The 17,600-nt window shown below is 49.5% G+C and overlaps 1 protein-coding gene across 1 annotated transcript in view; it reads right to left on the bottom strand.

Moving 5' to 3' along the window:
* The window catches only part of ITGB3 (integrin subunit beta 3), a 45,639-nt gene that overhangs the window by 6,329 nt on the left and 21,710 nt on the right, over nt 1-17,600 (bottom strand). Inside the window, exons 3-13 of the mRNA XM_037163685.2 lie at nt 16,121-16,316; nt 15,452-15,704; nt 14,559-14,721; nt 13,524-13,685; nt 11,921-12,016; nt 11,426-11,515; nt 10,585-10,719; nt 9,015-9,444; nt 3,680-3,902; nt 2,474-2,574; nt 328-447 (exon numbers count right to left, since the gene is read on the bottom strand). Of these exons, the coding sequence (XP_037019580.2) occupies nt 328-447; nt 2,474-2,574; nt 3,680-3,902; nt 9,015-9,444; nt 10,585-10,719; nt 11,426-11,515; nt 11,921-12,016; nt 13,524-13,685; nt 14,559-14,721; nt 15,452-15,704; nt 16,121-16,316 (1,969 nt within the window). The remainder of the gene's footprint in view (nt 1-327; nt 448-2,473; nt 2,575-3,679; nt 3,903-9,014; nt 9,445-10,584; nt 10,720-11,425; nt 11,516-11,920; nt 12,017-13,523; nt 13,686-14,558; nt 14,722-15,451; nt 15,705-16,120; nt 16,317-17,600) is intronic.

Genomic DNA, 17,600 nt, shown 5'->3' with positions numbered 1-17,600 from the left:
AAGTCCTAGAATTTAAATTCTTTACTTCTTAACATTATCATCTGAAAAACTGCCATGATCTATTTTGTCCCTTCATGGAATCCATATTTACCATCTTCCTCTCCTTACCCATTTTAATTTTCTATCTCCTCAATTAGCAAATCACTTTCTTGCTAATATTTGTATTTATGTAGCCCACACACCAAGATGGCAGGCCCTAACTTATCATTTGTAAGGTCAGGCTTAACCTGGCTTTTCCATTTAAGAGGCATGATAGGTGTAATAACTGCCTAATGTGGTTCTCCCTCTCCCTGGGGGCAGGGCCAGGGGCCCTCAGGGTCTACTTACCTGGCTCTTCTACCACATACAGGATGGACTTTCCGCTGGAGTCTTCGAAGTACTGGAATCTGATGACACAGTCATCCTCATTCTTGTAGGTACAATTCACTGCATCCTTGCCAGTGTCCTCTGGGAGAGAGGGAAAGATGGGAGAGTGAAAAAATGGGTCAATTCTTGGAAAACAATGGGTCATTCCCAAACCCCACTTATTGAATTTCTGTGAAAGTATGCAACTTTACGCTTACATAGGAACCCTGACATCTGACAATAGGCAAGATGTCTAGATGAGATGGCTGTCGTGGCTGGCAGTTGTCTCCAAATGACCTTGATCAGTGTACTTTGTCCCTCACAGGCCCATTTTGGTTCTTATTCCTTCCTCCGGAAGGGACATGATACAACAGTGTTATACAACCCGATTCAAAGTCAGACTCTACCACCTACCAGCTGTACGATCTTGGGGTGTCACTGACACCATGAGTCCCTCTTTCTTCATCTATGGAAGGGAAATGATGCCCTCACCTCACAGGGCTGGTTGAGAATTAAGCGACATACAGTAAGCAGTGGGTGCTTTCTTCCTTCTCTTTCCTTTCTCTGCTTGCTCAGTGATTTTCAGTAGTTTCTACACTCTGCCCTTCACGTCCCTCCATTTCTGCCTCTGTCCCAGAGTTGCTCTTCAGAGCCATCCCCTCTCCCGTCGTGTTCTGTAGGCGTCATCCCTCCTCATCCTGAAGCCTGGGACTCTGATGGTGAAACCATACCCTACACCGATGAAACTGGCAGGTAAAGCTGACACACGAGGAGACTGAGCAAATGTGCCGAGGTCACACGGCACGTGACAGAGCAGGATTAGCATGAGTCTCTGGCACAACCTATAAACTTTAACTCCTTGAGTCTTTAATTCAGTAAACCAGTGCTATTCCAGTACACCAAGGAAAGAGTAAGAATTTCAGGATTTAATTCTAATCTTACCTCATCACTAATTTGCTTGGGCAAGTTACTTAACTTCTCTGAGATTCAATTTCCTCATCCTCAAAATGAAGATGACGGTGGTACTATAGTTCTACTTCAGTTGGTTATTGGGAGAAGGATAAGATAATGTGCATGAAAAGATACTTTTATAACTTCTACAAGTGATAAAATTCCATACAAAAAAGCATTTATTTTTATGATTATTATGGCAGGGTGTGGTGTAGAAATACTTATCCACTAACCCGGACTACTTGTCTGGTGCAGATAATAAAAACATCTCACCTCTGAGCAGCCTGAACTGACCAGAGCAAGCACAGTCTCCTCCAGAGGAAAAATCGTCTCGTCAGGTTCAAGTCCCAAATCTCTACCCTCACCCCAGCCCCACTCCTGATATTGGCCAAAGGGTCCAGGGAGCTGACTCTTTTCTATGACTTGCCCACCAGAAGCCGACGCACTGGCGGGGTCTTTCTGTAGCTCTCACTGAAAACGAGTTCCCTGCCTTCGTGGGAGAGGGCGATCTCCCGGCACCACCCGGCGCCTGCCTGGCCTAGATAACCACAGCAGGTGTGCTGACAGCAGCAGAGATCATCCCCTCCACGTCAAGTTGAAGAGCAAACCAGAATAATTGCAGGCGAGCGTTTTGCTCCCTACTGTATTTCTCTCTGTCTTATTCCACGAGAGGCTACCAAGAGCCAAAAAGGCTCCAGGATAATGACTTTGGCTACAGTTCCATCAGGGTGAAGGCTCCGCTCCAAACCAGCAAAGCCGAATGCCTGGGTGTTCTTGGTAAATGCTTTACTAGCTTACTAAGCTAAGACTGTCATGGGTAAGTACTTTCTCACTCTGTGCCTCAGTCTCTTCATCTATAAAATGGGGGTGCATTCTCTTCCCTTCCTTGAGGAGCATTTAGTTAGGGTTTATACACACTTTGGAAATCATCGGCAGGATCGTGCTGAGTCTGTGGGCTTCAGGAAGCAGAAAGGGGAGAGGGTCTGCTGAACAAATCAGTAGAAGTACAGGGAGACTCTCAGGGAAATCAGCTTTTACTAAGGGCCTATGAGCATCAGAACTGCACCACATGCCTCTGAAGACACAATTTTACAGATGACAGTTGGATAGTTTCTTGCATTAAACCAGAAAAACTTAGAACCCAGGTGTGTGCAACACGAAGACATGCTGAACTTACTAAGCTCCTTCACAGACTCGATCTCATCTCGACAGTAACGGCTGCAGGTGTTTTCCTCGAATAGGATTCCCCGCTCAAACTTCTTACACTCCACACACTCCCTAAGGACAGAGGACACAGGGGTTAACACAAGGGAGGGGCAACCCCGAGAGCGCTTCAGTCTGACTCCGACCCCCAAACACCCAGGAAGCGCCTGCATTTCAGAAAACAAACATAAACAGAAGCATCTGTCAGACATCCCTGGGGACCACAGAGTCGGGTCTGAAGTTCAGGGTCTGGCAGGCAGATGCCTCCAGGTACCATCATGAAATTTCTCCACCCAGACCTGTGATAGGAGGGTGAACCCTCTGCCACTTCCTGGAGCCTTAAAGTCAGAACCAGTTACACAATTAAGGACCCAGTGTAAAATGAAAATGTCAGGTCCCTTGTTCAAAAATTACTAATAATTTCAAGACAGTGACAACAGAGTATTAAACCAACTTTGGGGGAGGGTGTCTTCTAAGCAGAAGGCCCTGTACAGATGCTATTACTCTCACCCTCTTGAAGTGGAAAGAGAGCTGTGGCCAGTGTGGCTCGGTGGGTCGGGTGTCCTCCAGTAAACTGAAAGGTTGCAGATTCAATCCTGGCAAGGGTACATGCCTAGGTTGCAAACTTGGTCCCCAGTTGGGACGAGTGTGAAAGGCAACTGATTGCTATTTCTCTCCCTCTCTTTTTCTCTCCCTTCCCCTCTCTCTAGAATCGATAAGCACATCCTCAGGGACTTAGTCTGCTAGAAGCTTCCTCTAACCCCCAAATGAGCATCGTTTGTACCGGTGAACGTCTGTTTTACTTGGTGCCTTTCATAACTCCAGCCCCACCTCTCCCAGAGTCAGAACATCAGCACTGGAACGTTCCCCAGAAGGTATCTGATTTATCCTCCCTCCTAACTCAGGGATCCAGGAAGCCACCCTAGAAGAGGGGCTTCTCCACCTGGAGTCTGGCTGGTACTGGCTTGAGTCCTTCATGGTCAACGCCACCTCCAGCTTTGCCCAGAGTTTTCAGGGAAAGAGGAAAGCTGGCCAAGTGGCTGCAGCAGACTCTTCCCCCAAAGCTTTGGTGAGAGAGGAAGCCTGCAGTGTTGGGGATTCTAGTCTAGAGGTCCCTCTCCACCATGCTCCCCCCAACCTGACACCCAACTCTCTAGAACTCACTTCTCTGCCCACTCACTTCTTAAAGGTGCAGGCATCGGGGCAGGTGGGACACTTCTCACAGGTGTTCCCGTAGGAGCCCGGCTGGATGCAGACGCAGCTGCCGCATTCACACTTGCCCCGGCCGCTGCACAGCAGCCCGTTACTGGACATGCAGGTGTCCGTGCGCGTGGTGCAGTTACAGTAGTAGCCGGTCCAGTCGGAGTCACACAGGCAGTCACCACAGCTGCACTGGCCATGGCCTGAAAACACACAGCCCACGGGGTGGGGGGCGGAGCAGCTGGTGAGGGTCCCGAACTCCATGATGGCGGCTCAAGCTGCTGTCCAGCGGCCTCTCATCATGAACCACACGTTGGCACACACCAGCCACCACACTGCACTGCTCACCGTCCTCACACCAGCCTTATATCTTCCTGCTTCCGTTCATGCTGTTCACCTGCCCAGAGGCCTTTTCCTCCCGTGACCACTACCAAACTCCACTCACCCTTTAAGGCTCAACTCAGATGTTCCTTGCTCTCTGCACCTTTTTCCTGATCTCCCCGGACCAGATCAACGGTCAGTCCGGTGTTCTGCCAGCACTTACATATCCCTCCATTTCAATCCTTACGTTCAACCCCTTTGTTTGCCCACCTGTTTCTCTTTCTAGATTGTGAGCTCCTGGATGGGACAGTACATAGGATGTTAATTTTGAATTTTTTCAAGTACAGTTTACATTAAATGCTATTTTGTATTAGTTTCAGTTGTACAGCATAGCAGCATAGTAGTTAGACAATTATAGACTTTGCAAAGTTCACCCTAATACTTCCTGTACCCAGCTGGCACAAAATATTAATTTTTGCACCAATGATGATTAGCATAACATCAGATACAGAATAGGCTTACAATGATCATTTATTTATCCATTCAGTCAACAAATATTTATTGAGCTCATACCACATGCTGGGCACTGGAGGTTCAGCCGTGAACAATGCAGGCAGGGTCGCTTCTCTCGTGGAGGTTACATCCTAGTTAAATTCCTGGAACCACTCACACACACACACATTCACCAACATGTGCTCTGTGTTGTATTATCTTTTACTGCAAGGAGTCATAGGCCCAGTAGAAAAGACCTATTCCCTTTACTACATGCATGTAGGAGCGGGAGAGAGACAGGGGTGGGGCTCATACTACTCACATGCAGGCAGTAACTCTCAGTGCTATTTCCTCTAATATTCACTTAACAAGGCTTTAAAACTTGGCTCCTAAACCTTGCATGAAAGTGATTCATTCCCCAGGAGTCTGAATCAGGAAGAGGTGGATGAATAATAAAAGTCTGATTGTTAATCAGAGGAAAGGCAGGGAGGGAGGCAGAAGTACCCGCGCTGGTCTGCAAACCACGCCACTGTGTGTGCAGGGGGGCCCAGGATGCTGGAGGAGAGGGTGCACACGGCCGGGCTCAGACAGCCGCAAGCTGGCGCCTCCTGCTCCCCAGTGGGTCTGACTAATGTCTCGTGGCCACTACAGGTCCCTCTGCCAGTGACTCGGGCACCATCCTCTGGTAACCACACTGGCAGTCAAGACTCAGACACACCTGCACCGCCTTGAAAAGACGTGTCTGCTTCCTAGGAAAAATGGGAAACAAGACCGCATCTGCCACAGCTGCCCAATATGCATGCAGAGTGGAGACGCTGGGCTGGCAGAGGGTGGAGAAAGAAGAAAGACTGCATTTTGAGGTTGGGTTCCCTAGAAGCACAGCGTGTGGTGAGGGTTCTTGTTTAAGCGCCTTAGTGGGAGGCAGGGAAGGGAGGCAGACAGGGCAGGAATCAAAGGCTGGCGGGAATGTGGTCTCAGCTGGAGACTCCCTTCAGCCTGATCCCAATGGCACCACAGAGCTGGCCCCTCCTCCTTTAAAAAAAAATCCTCACCTGAGGACATGCTTATTGATTTTAGAGAGAGGGGAAAGGAGGGAGGGAGAGAGACATTGATCAGTTGCCTCTCATACTGCCTGACCAGGGACTGGACCTGCAACCCAGGCATGTGCCCTGACCAGGGATAGAACCCAGCCTTCCAGTTTAAGGGACGACACCCCAACCAGCTGAGCCACACTGGCCAGGGCACTAGCCCCACCTTTGAGGCGAAGGACCTGGCCTTGGGTAAGCCCTTACCCATCAGTCATCGGCCAAGGTCTGAAGGCAAGACGGCTCCTGTGAGTGGAAGTAGTCCTCCAGAGAAAGGGCAGCTGTGAACTGTCACAAGCAGCCCGCACAGCAGCTGGGGGAGAGATGTGCCAGCCAGCAGAGTGGGGCTCCACAGTGTCCGCTGCACCCAGCTTTCCGCCATGGCTCTCGGACAGGGAAAGGCGGACACCACGGAGGCCTGGCAGCACTCAGAGGCCTCGGCCTCCTCAGAAAGCCTTGCCCCATAGTGTTCCCTTTGTGAAGCTAAACAAAGTCATCTTTGAGAAGGCAGCCTGCCAGGCCAGCCAGGGAGCGAGGATGGGAGTGGAAGTAGCAGGCCAGAGCCAGCGGGCTGATCCCAAGCCCTGGCAGGGTCAACCCTTGAAAGGAAGCCCCAGTGTAGTGATGTCACGGGCCTGGCACCCCTCCAGCAACAGGGTGGCTGGGCCTGGGTTCATGGGAAAGTCAGAGGAGGGGGCGTAAATGAAGAGGAAGTGTAAGAAAGGGAAGGAAAGGAGGGAAGAAGGTGACAAGGGAGGGGTGGGGGAGGAGGAGAGGACAGGAGGGACCCACGATGCAGGTCAGAGAAAATGCAACTGCTCTTTCTATATAACTTGACTTTCAGAGCTGAGGCATCACTCCGCTCCTCTGCTTCAGGAGCCAGCCCTTCCTCTGACGTCCTGCCTCCTCCATGAAGCCACCCAGGCCTCCCCTGTCTGCAGTGAGTCTCTCTCTGGTGGACTCCTACAGCACCCCCCGAGGACACCTCTCTCCTGGGGTCTGGGAGGTTGTACCTCGTGCTGTGAGTTAATGAAGGGCAAAACTGTCTTATTCATGCCTCTCTAGGCCGAAACACCACAGCACACAGCACAGAACCTGGCTCACCAGGTGCCTGATCGATCTACGTTCATGGATGTGGCAGATGGAAGAGTCTCTTGAGGACTCGGGTGCACTCCCTGTGTTTGAAGCACAGGTGCCGATCACACGCAACCACGAACACCGCGCAGGCCTCCATTGGGAAGTAGAGGACAGGGTTGGTCAGGGGCTAGAAAAATGGCCGAGGCATAGCCCTCCTGCCTCGCGAGTCCCTGGTTGCAGCAAACCACAGACCACAGGCCAGCAGCTCTGGGGAAGGACAACGGCGAGCTGAGCTACAAGCCTGGAGAGGTCAGCCATCATGCGTGACCCCTGCTCACCCATATGGACTGAGTGCCTGGCACAGGGCAGGTGCTCAGTGATTGTGTGTCCCTGAGTGGCTGTCCCCAGGGCACGTGATGCCACAGGGTCCAGCCCTGAGCAGCAGGCACCCAGCCATTTGGCAGGAAGCAGGGGAGGGAAGCCTCTGAGAGGCTGCAGCACACAGAGGACAGGTTGTTCTCGCACTGGTGGGAGGCAGGGACCGGGCTGCTGACCCCGGCAGCTCTGCGTCACGGCTTCGGAGGGGCCGGCAGCCAAAGGAAACACTCTGCTTGGAATCCCTCCCACGCTACCTCACAGCAGGCCAGGAACACGCAGGCCGTGGGGCCACACGGCCCCTCTCTGTCCCTGGAACCCACAGTGGGCCTCTCCTGGGGAAATCCTTCAGTCCCTTCATTCCCAACCTTCCCCCACAATGGGTTGCCCATGTCAAACTTACCCATTCCCTTTCGTACTTTGAATATGATGTAAATACCATTAAATATTAAAATGAACTTAAACTTCTGCCTCATCCCCTAACTGAAACTGCCATTTGCGTGAATGTGTGTGTACCTGATCTCTCATTCCCCTATTGCTCTGCCCTTTTTCTCCATGTCTCTCTTGTATTTTGTTGGCAGGACTGAGGGAAACAATGTTTCAATAACAAAAAGGAGCCATTTTTACATTACTTGGATGTGCTTTAGAATGCCACAGATTTACCTTTCTAATCAAGCTTCTTTAGGGCTCATGGTAAAGAGAACATCTGGTGGATTAGCTCAGCTGGTTAGAACCTCAGTGCAAATGAAGCCAAGTCGGGTCATGGATTTGATCACCAAAGAAGCCAATTATGATTTCTGCTTGATTGGCCACATGATACACCCATAAACCAGTCTCAACCAACTTGCAAATGTCTCCAATCTGTCCATCACAAGAGGGCTTAAGCCCCAGTGATATATGCCCAGCAAAAACGGAGGTGTCCCCGGCACCCCTGGAACAGCTCAGGCTGCCTATTTGCCTCCGACAGTGTTGTGGGTGCAGATAAAGATTATGTTAACGTCAGTCTGGTGTCTTCTGGCGGGAGAAGTATCCCAGGACTGGTCTTTGGGGTGAGGAGAAACCAGTGAGAGATTATCAATGGGCCTGGAGATATTACTGAAGTTTTGTAATGAGAAGGACAACAACTCAGTGTCCTGCAGGCAGAAGGACTCAAAATCATAACCCCCGGTCAGTGGGCTGGACACTCCCTGGCCGTGCTGTTCGACGCATGTCATGTGGCCCGGCACGGCAGCCACTAGCCACTGGTGTGGCTCCTGAGCAACGGAGGAGCTGAATTTTTAATTTTAATTTTAATTACATGTAAACGTATTTTAATTAATTAAAATCCAGTAACTTAAATTTAAAGTGGCTATCATTTCATCAGCCCAGATCTGGAATCCAGAGAGTAAGGGTAGTACCAAGAGTGATAACCGAATAGTGCCAATTTAATTAGAGCTTATATTTTCCAGTCATTGTTCCAAGTGTCCTGGCTCATTTAATACACTCCGATGTCTTGCACGTTTGTTACTATTTTCCAAGTCATTTTGTGATGAGAAGATAAATTCATGCAAGACGATTATTACTTGCTTTCCCATACATTCTGACATCATTTTCCAGCTCTATAAAAACTAAAAAGTTAATTACTATTGGTGACTTTCTTTTCATTTTTCCCCACATCCTCAAAAAGATTAGGAACCAGTGACTTAAAATATTAGGGGAAGGGCAGATGAAAAAAAAGAAAAAAACTCTTTTCACCTTCAAGCTTCCCCACTTCTTCTCACGCTTCCCTGTCCCCCATGAGCAAGGACATAGGGAGCACAGAGAAATTAACGACAACCTCATTTCTGCTTTCTCCCACTGGCGTGGCACACCACCTCCTCAGCTCTGCCTGTGGGCCCTCCTGTGCCCACCTCAGAGCCAGACGTGTGTGCGTGTGTGTGTGCGTGTGTGGGTGCAAGCACGGGAGGGGCGAGCAGTCCTACTCACCTGAGCACATCTCCCCCTTGTAGCGGACACAGGAGAAGTCATCACACTCGCAGTACTTGCCCGTGATCTTGCCAAAGTCACTGCTATGGCAGATGCACTGGCCACAGAGACACTCGCCCCGCTGGCTGCAGACAGGCTGCCCCTCCTGGGGGCTGCACTCGTCCTGCTGGGAGGGCCGGTAGTCCTCCTCGGAGCACTCGCACTGGGACCCCAGCCAGCCGGGCGCACAGCGGCACACCCCACACTCGAAGGTCCCGTTGCCATGGTTGCAGTGCTGGCTGTAAGGCTCCGCATGGGCCTGGCAGGTGCAGTCACAGTCGAAGGTGACCTGGATGATGAGGTTGTCCTTAAAGCCCACAGGCTTGATGGTGAAGGACTTTTCCTTCTCCTGGGGGCAGCCGCGCACCTTGGCCTCAATGCTGAAGCTTACCTGGATGGAAAATCAGATCACACTCAGGTACAGGTGGACCCTGCTAACACTCCAGCCCTGGAAGCCACCTGCTCTCTGCCCTGCCAAGGACCACCCAAACTGGGCATCTGGGGTTCCTCAGCCTTCCACTACCATGGTCTGCAAAGCAAAAACAAAAGCCCTGAGTAATGGCACAGTCGTGACACACCAGACTGGGTGCAGAGACCTGTGTCTACAGCTGTGCTGTCAAAGGCTGGGTTTTTTTATTCTGCCTATGAAATAAACCAGCAGAACAGAACTGTGATCTTGTGAACGCTCTGCTCTGACCAGCTAAGCTACTTGGACTGACTACATCCCATCAGCAAGAGAGACGAAGCCCTCTTGCCCCACAAAATGCCACACAGGGGCCATCCACGGGCTCAGGGTCTACTGTTCAGTTCACATGTAACATTTTATCACTTGTGCAATCAAACACATTTCAGGCCAATATTTCTTACGTGGGGCACATGCACATGTACTTAGAGTAGACAGACGGACGGACGGATGGATGGAGAGATATATAGATGGACAGTTAGATAACATAAATATGGATGACACACATTCCCCTCTCCTTCCCCCATCCCCTTCACCAACCCTTATCTTCTTAGGCTAAAACAGATGAGAACCAACCACTAAGGAAGGAGAGCCACAGAGGGACTGAAGGGGCAAAATGAACATTTGCATTCTGAAATCCCGTCGGGCAGGTATTTTTGCCCGTCCCATTTGCTTTTAAATGTCCGGCAATGAGAATAACGCTGGCGCTGAACGAAGGTTTATAGAAGACACTGCCATTTCACATTGCGGAGGAAAGAAAGGCTTTGGGCAGAGGCTAGAGACCAGTTAGGGGCTGAAGGTAAGAAATATTTCCATTTGCAATCAACTGTGCATAGACAAACAGAGGTAACTGAAGTTTCAGAAAAGTCCCGATAATGAAGTTCACTTAACAGACAGACACAGCTTAGGCAACAGAAGCCTCAGAGGAGGTTAGCAGCTCCATTTCACCTAAGTTGTAATGACCTTCAGGAAGAAGGTACAGGGAGGAGGGGTGTGGAGCCCACAGACACTCCGGGGCACAGGCCAGGGTCAGAGCTTTGGCCTCGGCCCCTGCCCAGCCCACCTCACCGTGTCTCCGATCTTGAGTCCCACACAAGACTTAAGGCCTGGGATGACCTCGTTGTTGAGACAAGTGGCGTTGAAGGATAACGACAACTCCTCGGGAAGGTCACGCACCTCCAGCTCTACTTTAGAGCGGATTTTCTGAGCAGAGAAGGGCAAGAGAAGGTAAGAAAATGTACGGAGGAAATGGGCAGGGGCCACTTCCATCCCCAGTGGAATCTACTAGGTGGCTCTGGACAGACCTGACAGTAACAGATGTTGAGGTTTCCCTGGAAGCTGCCAGAGCCCCTCTAGACGCTGCCACCTGCTACGTTTCTGGCCCAGGCCCAGCTCCCTCTCTCTCTCCCCATTTGTGTCTAGGTGAATCTGGATAAAATCAAAATCAGTACACCCTCCTGCATGCTCAATGCGGATGCAAAAGGGAAGTGCTAATACTGGTCCCCTAGGGGAGTAGCAATTTCTACTTAATTTTTAGTCAACCCCATCTTCCCTGTGATGCAGCTTCCTCTTCTCTGTCTTGTTGGAGCCCAGCTGTCCCTCGCTCTCCTTCCCACTCTAGTCTCAGGACTCTCATCCCCACCCCCACACTCTCCCTTCCACCTCCTCTAAGCTCTTCGCCCAGTCATTGTTCCTAAGCTCCCTGGCGTTCTGTTCTGAGCCACTGCTTTCTCAGAAGGCTGCATTCCTCCCCGTGCTGGCCGTCACCCAGCCTCTGGAAGGGCAAGAGGAAGGCAGTGAAGGCTGAAGGGTAAACTAGCAGCCAGGACTCCCAGATTGGAGCCCTCTAGGGTAAATGCCAAGTGAGGCTGAACTCTCAGCAGGCCCCTTCCCTGGGCAAGACACTCACCCCATAAGCATCAACAATGAGCTGGAGAACGTTGCTGGAATCAGCAGACAGAACCCCCACTGTGGTGCCTGGAATGAGCTCACTGTAGTTCTAGAAAGGAAGACAAAGATGTCCAGGGCTGGCTGAACGAGGACGGTGATCTCCAAAAGCCCTGCCCTAATCAGATGAAGGGTCTTGAAATGAAGATGGAGGGGAAAACAGGATATTCGTCTTGTCACTGCCAGGAATAAATCTAGCAGTTTTTCAGCACTGAGCAAAATTAGAGAACACCTCTCTCACCCCTTATCCCAGAGAACTGTTCCCCTTCCCCAGTGCGAACATCGGCACACCCACCCGGCTAAGTTTAAGGCTGGGGAGGAACCATTAGCTCCTGGGAACAGGTTGTAGAAGGGCCTTTTCTGGTTGGGAACCATGGTCATTGCTGCGTTCCAGAGAGGCCCACCCATCACAGGCCCCCCTCCTCCTTCCAGTCCAGGAAGCCCTGACGGCAGTTACCTGGTAGAGTTTGACTACCCCTTCAGTCACTGCGAAGATCAGATTGATGTTTTTCTGGGATAGCTTCTCAGTCATCAGCCCCAGAGAAGGATAATCCTATAAAAAAGGGAGGTTTGTTAAGAAGTCCATTCACATCCATCCCCAGCTTCTAAGCCTCAGAACTTGGCTGACTTGAGTCATGGCCCAGACAGCGGTGATGCCTAAACTTTTCCACCCCGTGATCAACGTGAGGCAAAGGGGGTAACTGGTAACCCAGTTGTGAACTCCGGGGATACAGGAAGAGGTATAGGCTGGTGGTGTCAAAACGAAGCACCTCTTTCTTCCTACTCGAGTTTGATGCATTCATACCACGGAGCAGCTTCCATGGGCCAGGTACTGTTAGGCCTTGTTGTTTTGAAGCTTCCTCCTGTTTTGCCTTGACTTGGCGCTTGGCAATACTCCACCAAGTGGTCCTTCCAACCTTCCTTTCCAGTCATCGCTCACCTCTCTCCCTCTTCCACTCGCTGCTGACCTGGACCACTCTCTCTCTCCCACCTGGAGCGGCCTTCTTTTTGGTAATCCTGCTCCTGCCTAGGGACCCAGCTCCGATCCTACCTTCTCCAGGAGGCCTTTCTTGACCACCCCAGCTCATGATGAGCTTTCCTCCTTTGAACACATGAAGACTTTCTTGACTATGCTGCCCATTTAACACTAGTCATGCATCTGGTGTTACTGGTAACACATCTCGACTAAATCAAAACTCCTTAAGGGTAGGACCTCCCTATAGTCTCTTTATCTCCCTCAGACCCTGGTAAGGAGCCTTTCATAGGTCAGGAGTCCCTGGGATCCCCGACCTTGCAGAGAACTCATGAGGTCATCCGGCTCAGGCTCCTGCGTTTGTACAGGTGCACCTTGAAGCCACCTAGACCAGGTAGTTGTTCTATTGTCTTTAAGAGGTTAAAGAGTTTGCACCTCCCCCAAGACACCCAGAGTATCGGCATTCTGAGGGTCTCTGCATCAGCATTCTGTACATTTTCTTTAGGGCATATATCACTTTCTCCTGTTTCAATTTGAACTCCTTTCCTCTTACTTAACCTTCTACGACCATAGAAAACAACTTATAGAAGGTAGCTAAATGTTCCTTTAGCCTTCTTTCTTTCAACCTAAATGATTCTGAGCCCATTAACCTTTCCCCACAGGACCAACTCTCCATGATGATTTTTGGGCTCTTTGTCCTCCACCTCCTTCCAATAACCACAAGTTATTTGTTATTGAGCATAGCGTTCCCAGAAGGGGCTCACCCCTGCAGAGCAGACGAGAAGGCCTGCTTTCCAGCTGGGCCTGCAGACGTCCTTTGGGTCCCTTCTGGGTGCTGTGACACTCCTGCTGGTGCTGGAGGCAGTGGACATAGTGGTAACACTGATCACAGCCAGGCCCATTTCTAGGGATTGTACAGGCTGTACCCCGAGTGAGGATGTCTAGTTGGGGGTGAGGGCAGGCTGAAACGAGGCCTGAACCTTGCCCAAAGGAAGGGCTACTATTTTCTAATTCACACAGAGACTCTGCCTAGACAGGGCAGCTGGCCATAGTGAATAGGAACCAGAGGTCATGTCAAGAATCTCACCATGGTCGTGGAGGCAGAGTAATGGTTGTCGCTGCCAACATGGCACTGCCCATCGTTGGGCTGGACGATGCCTGCCAGCCTTCCGTCCAGTGCTATATGGGTCTTGGCATCAGTGGTAAACACCAGCAAGTGGGACGCATCATTCCTCCAGCCAATCTTCTCCTGTTAAAAAAAAAAGGCAACAGAGAGAAAGTAATGTTAGCTGTGTCACTGGCAGAAAACAAAGACCCATGGACGTCCCTACCCAAAGGTCTGAACAGGTCATCTTGGTGAAGGGCCTCAGTCTCAGTCCTTGAAACACAAGCCAAAACTTCCCAACTCAGGGGTTTCTGTTCTTTTAGAAAACAGTCTCTGCCCTGGCTGGTGTGGCTGAAGGGACTGAGTGCCAGCCTGCGAACCGAGAGTTCACTAGTTCAATTCCCACCCAGTCAAGGTACATGCCTGGGTTGCAGGCCAGGTCCTCATTTGGGGGCATGTGAGAGGCAGCTGATCGATGCCTCTCATATCGATGTTTCTCTCCCTCTCTTTCTCCCACCCTTGCCTTCTCTCTAAAAATAAATCAATAAAATCTTTTTTAAAAAAGAAAACAGTCTCATAGCTGATTAGTTCAAGCAGCTGAGAGACACCTGATTCAATTCCAGGTGAAACTTTCCCAGTGATAATCATATAGCCCATCTAGACCCTCACCTGCATCTGCAAAGCTGGGCTGGGCTAGAAGAAATACTTTCTGAACATCTTCCTGCTTTGCTGTGGTTAAGTTAACCCAGCCTGACTCTGATTCACTCCCAGAGAAGATGAGAAAATGCTCTACCCAGAAAACATCTGGTACCATGAGGTTTAAAAGACTGTCAGCTCTGGCTGGGGAGTGGATACAAGCAAAGGATGCTCATCAGGAGCAGTTTATTGCTTATAGAGTGTGAAGCTCTGCTTAGTTCCCATCTCTTACTTCAGACAGAAGTTCCCACAGTCGAGCCACTTCCTTCCCCATTTGATCTGCACTCACTACTCCTGGCATTCCATGCCCTCCAAACTCACATCACAGACTGTGGCCTGCATGATGGCATCAAAGCCGCCCTCTGGGCCATCTCGATTCCGTGACACACTCTGCTTCTTCACCTCCTCGTTGAAGCGGGTCACCTGGTCAGTTAGCGTGAGCACATGTTTGTAGCCAAACATGGGCAAACAGGAGGTCTTCATACTGGGAAGGGAAGCAGATAATTTAAGCAGGCAGCCTGGAAAGGCTGCATGGGGACTGGGAGGAACAAGAGGGGGACAAATATGGATAGTAGTATGCCCAAGCCTTTTCTCTACAACCACAATTACCCAGACAGTTCAGACTCCAAAGCCCTCATCGAAGTACCACATTGACCTCACCCCCACCTAGCCTAGAGGAAAAGGGAGTGAGCTGCAAAACGAGGTTGCCTTGGTCCAAATCCCAGCTCCTCTATTTATAAGTCATGGGACCCTAGGCAAGTTTCTCTATACTTAACCTCTAAAAACAGGAAATGAGAGTGCGTAGCTCCTATGAGAGGTTGTGGGTTAACTTAAATGAGTTAACATATGTAAAGCACTTAGGTCAGAGTGAGGCTCTTGTTGTTGCTGTCATCTTTCATTCAATTCTTTTCTAAAGTGACAGTGCAACAATAAAGCAAAAGTTTCACCAGTAATAACGTCCCTGAGCCATCAATAACTCGACAGATCTGGCTCCCAAGAGTCCATTACACTGAGTCACAGGAGTTGTGGCAGGCACTATACTTCAGACCATAAAAGGCTGGAACTATATCCCACCCCAAATCCCATAGCACTCACATGCCTCTTCACAGAAGGTACTTCCGTAAATTCTTGATTTAATTAGAAGTCACAATTGATGCTTCCAAATGCCTGTCTTTACCCCCATGCTCAGCTTTGACTTGTGGAGGAGGACTTACTCATAGCAGGGGTTCTGGAGGGCCTCTGGTGGGGAGATGTACATGTATGGCGATGCAGGCTTGTCCACGAAGGCCCCAAAGCCAATCCGCAGGTTACTGGTGAGCTTCCGCATCTCGGAGGCCAGCTTGGTACCCAGGTTCTGGATGTTCCCCAGATCATCCTTCATGGAGTAAGATAGGTCCATCAAGTAGTAGATGTCGACAGGGTAATCCTCCACCTGCCGGACTTGGACGGAGAAACTCTTCGAATCATCTGGAAGGCAGAAGGGTGTTAGTTTTTCTCTTCTCTCTCTAAGACTTAATCAATGGATTTGGACACGGTTAGGGTTAATTAACGTCTTGATCAAACCAAACTTGAAAAGCCTGGCATTAGGAGAAAGAAGGAACAAATATTTTTTGAATATCTACTGTGTTAGAAGGGTTGAGTAACTTGCCCAGGGTCAAATAGCTCATATAAAGGAGAGTCAAGATTCAAACTCAGATCTTCTGACTCTAAGTCCCAACACCTTCTATTTTCTCCCATTCTCCAGCCCACACCTTTCTCTACATCCTTCTCTTCTGGCTCCCTTTCCATTGTGAGCTACTTCCCCAAGGCTTTCTGATCAGACCTCCACCTCGTGCCCTGTGCCCATCTGTCTGGCATCTCCCAGAGATGAGCCCCATCCCTACCTGGCCGGAGCCGGAGTGCAATCCTCTGGGGACTGACTTGTGTAATCTGGGAGCTGTCTCCGGATCCTTTGTCACTGAGAGGCCTGGCCTCCAGGATGGTGGCCTCACTGATGGGGAACTCGATGAACTGCGGGTCACAGTTATCCTTCAGCAGATTCTCCTTCAGGTCACAGCGGGGCGAGCCCAGAGGCAGGTTCTGTAAAACAGGAGCACAAGGCGCAGCCCTGTGTTTGCAGCTATGGTGGTTCTCTGCCTCCTGCGAGCTCTGCTGCTTCCCAATGGCCTAGAACTTACCTAGCATTTTGGAGCTAAACCAACTTGTATGGTCCCTTATACAGAAGGAGGGAACTGAGGCAATGGAGAGGTTGGGTGAATACCTATTCACGGATTGGTAGTTAGGAAGAGGGCCACTGCATATAATGCCTATTAAACTGCTGCTCTTCTTTTCTTTTTCTTTTCAAAATTATATATTATTGATTATGCTATTATAGTTGTCCTGATTTTTCCCTCTTGGCCCCCTTCCACCCAGCACCCCCTACTACTTCAAGCAATCCTCACACCTTTGTTTATGTCCATGGGTCATACATATAAGTCCTTTGGCTACTCCATTTCCTACACTGTACTTTACATCCCCATGGCTATTCTGTAACTACCTATTTGTGCTTCTTAATCCCCTCACCTCTTCACCCATTCCCCCACACTCCCCTCCCATCTGGCAACCATCAAAATGCTCTCTGTAGCCATGATTCTGTCTCCATTTTTGTTTGCTTAATTTGATTTTTAGATTCAATTGTTGATAGATTTGTACTTTTTGCCATTTTATTGTTCATAGTTTTGATCTTCTTTTTCTTAAATATATCCCTTTAGCATTTCATATAATAATGGTTTGGTAATTTTGAACTTCTTTAGTTTTTTCTTCTCTGGGAAGCTCTTTATCTTCTCTTCCATTTTAAATGATAGCTTTGCTGGGTAGGGCAATCTTGGCTGTAGGTCCTTGCTTTTCATGACTTGGAATATTTCTTGCCAATCCCTTCTAGACTGCAAAGTTTCTTTAGAGAAATCAGTTGACAGTCTTATGGGAATTCCTTTTAGATAACTAACTTTTTTTCTCTTGCTGCTTTTAAGATTCTCTCTTTATCTTTAATCTTTGGCATTTAAATTCTGATGTGTCTTGGTGTGGGCCTCTTTGCATCCATCTTGTTTGTGACTCTGTGCTTCCTGGACTTGTATGTCTATTTTCTTCACCAAATTAGGGAATTTTTCTTTCATTATTTTTTCCAATTCCTTGCTCTTTCTCTTCTCTTTCCGGCACCCCTATGTTGTGAATGTTGGGCCTCTTGAAGTTGTCCCAGAGGCTGCTTATACTACCCTTATTTTTTTTGGATTTTTTTCTTCTTGTTGTTCTGATTGGTTGTTTTTTGCTTCCTTATGTTCCGAATCATTGATTTAATTCTCAGCTTCATCCACTCTACTGTTGTTT

Source organism: Artibeus jamaicensis, unplaced genomic scaffold, assembly GCF_021234435.1.
Source record: "Artibeus jamaicensis isolate MK-2021 breed Jamaican fruit bat unplaced genomic scaffold, CSHL_Jam_final contig_1998, whole genome shotgun sequence".
NCBI lineage: Eukaryota > Metazoa > Chordata > Mammalia > Chiroptera > Phyllostomidae > Artibeus > Artibeus jamaicensis.
Note: the sequence above shows the minus strand (reverse complement) of the source record. Positions and strands in the feature narration are given on the sequence as shown.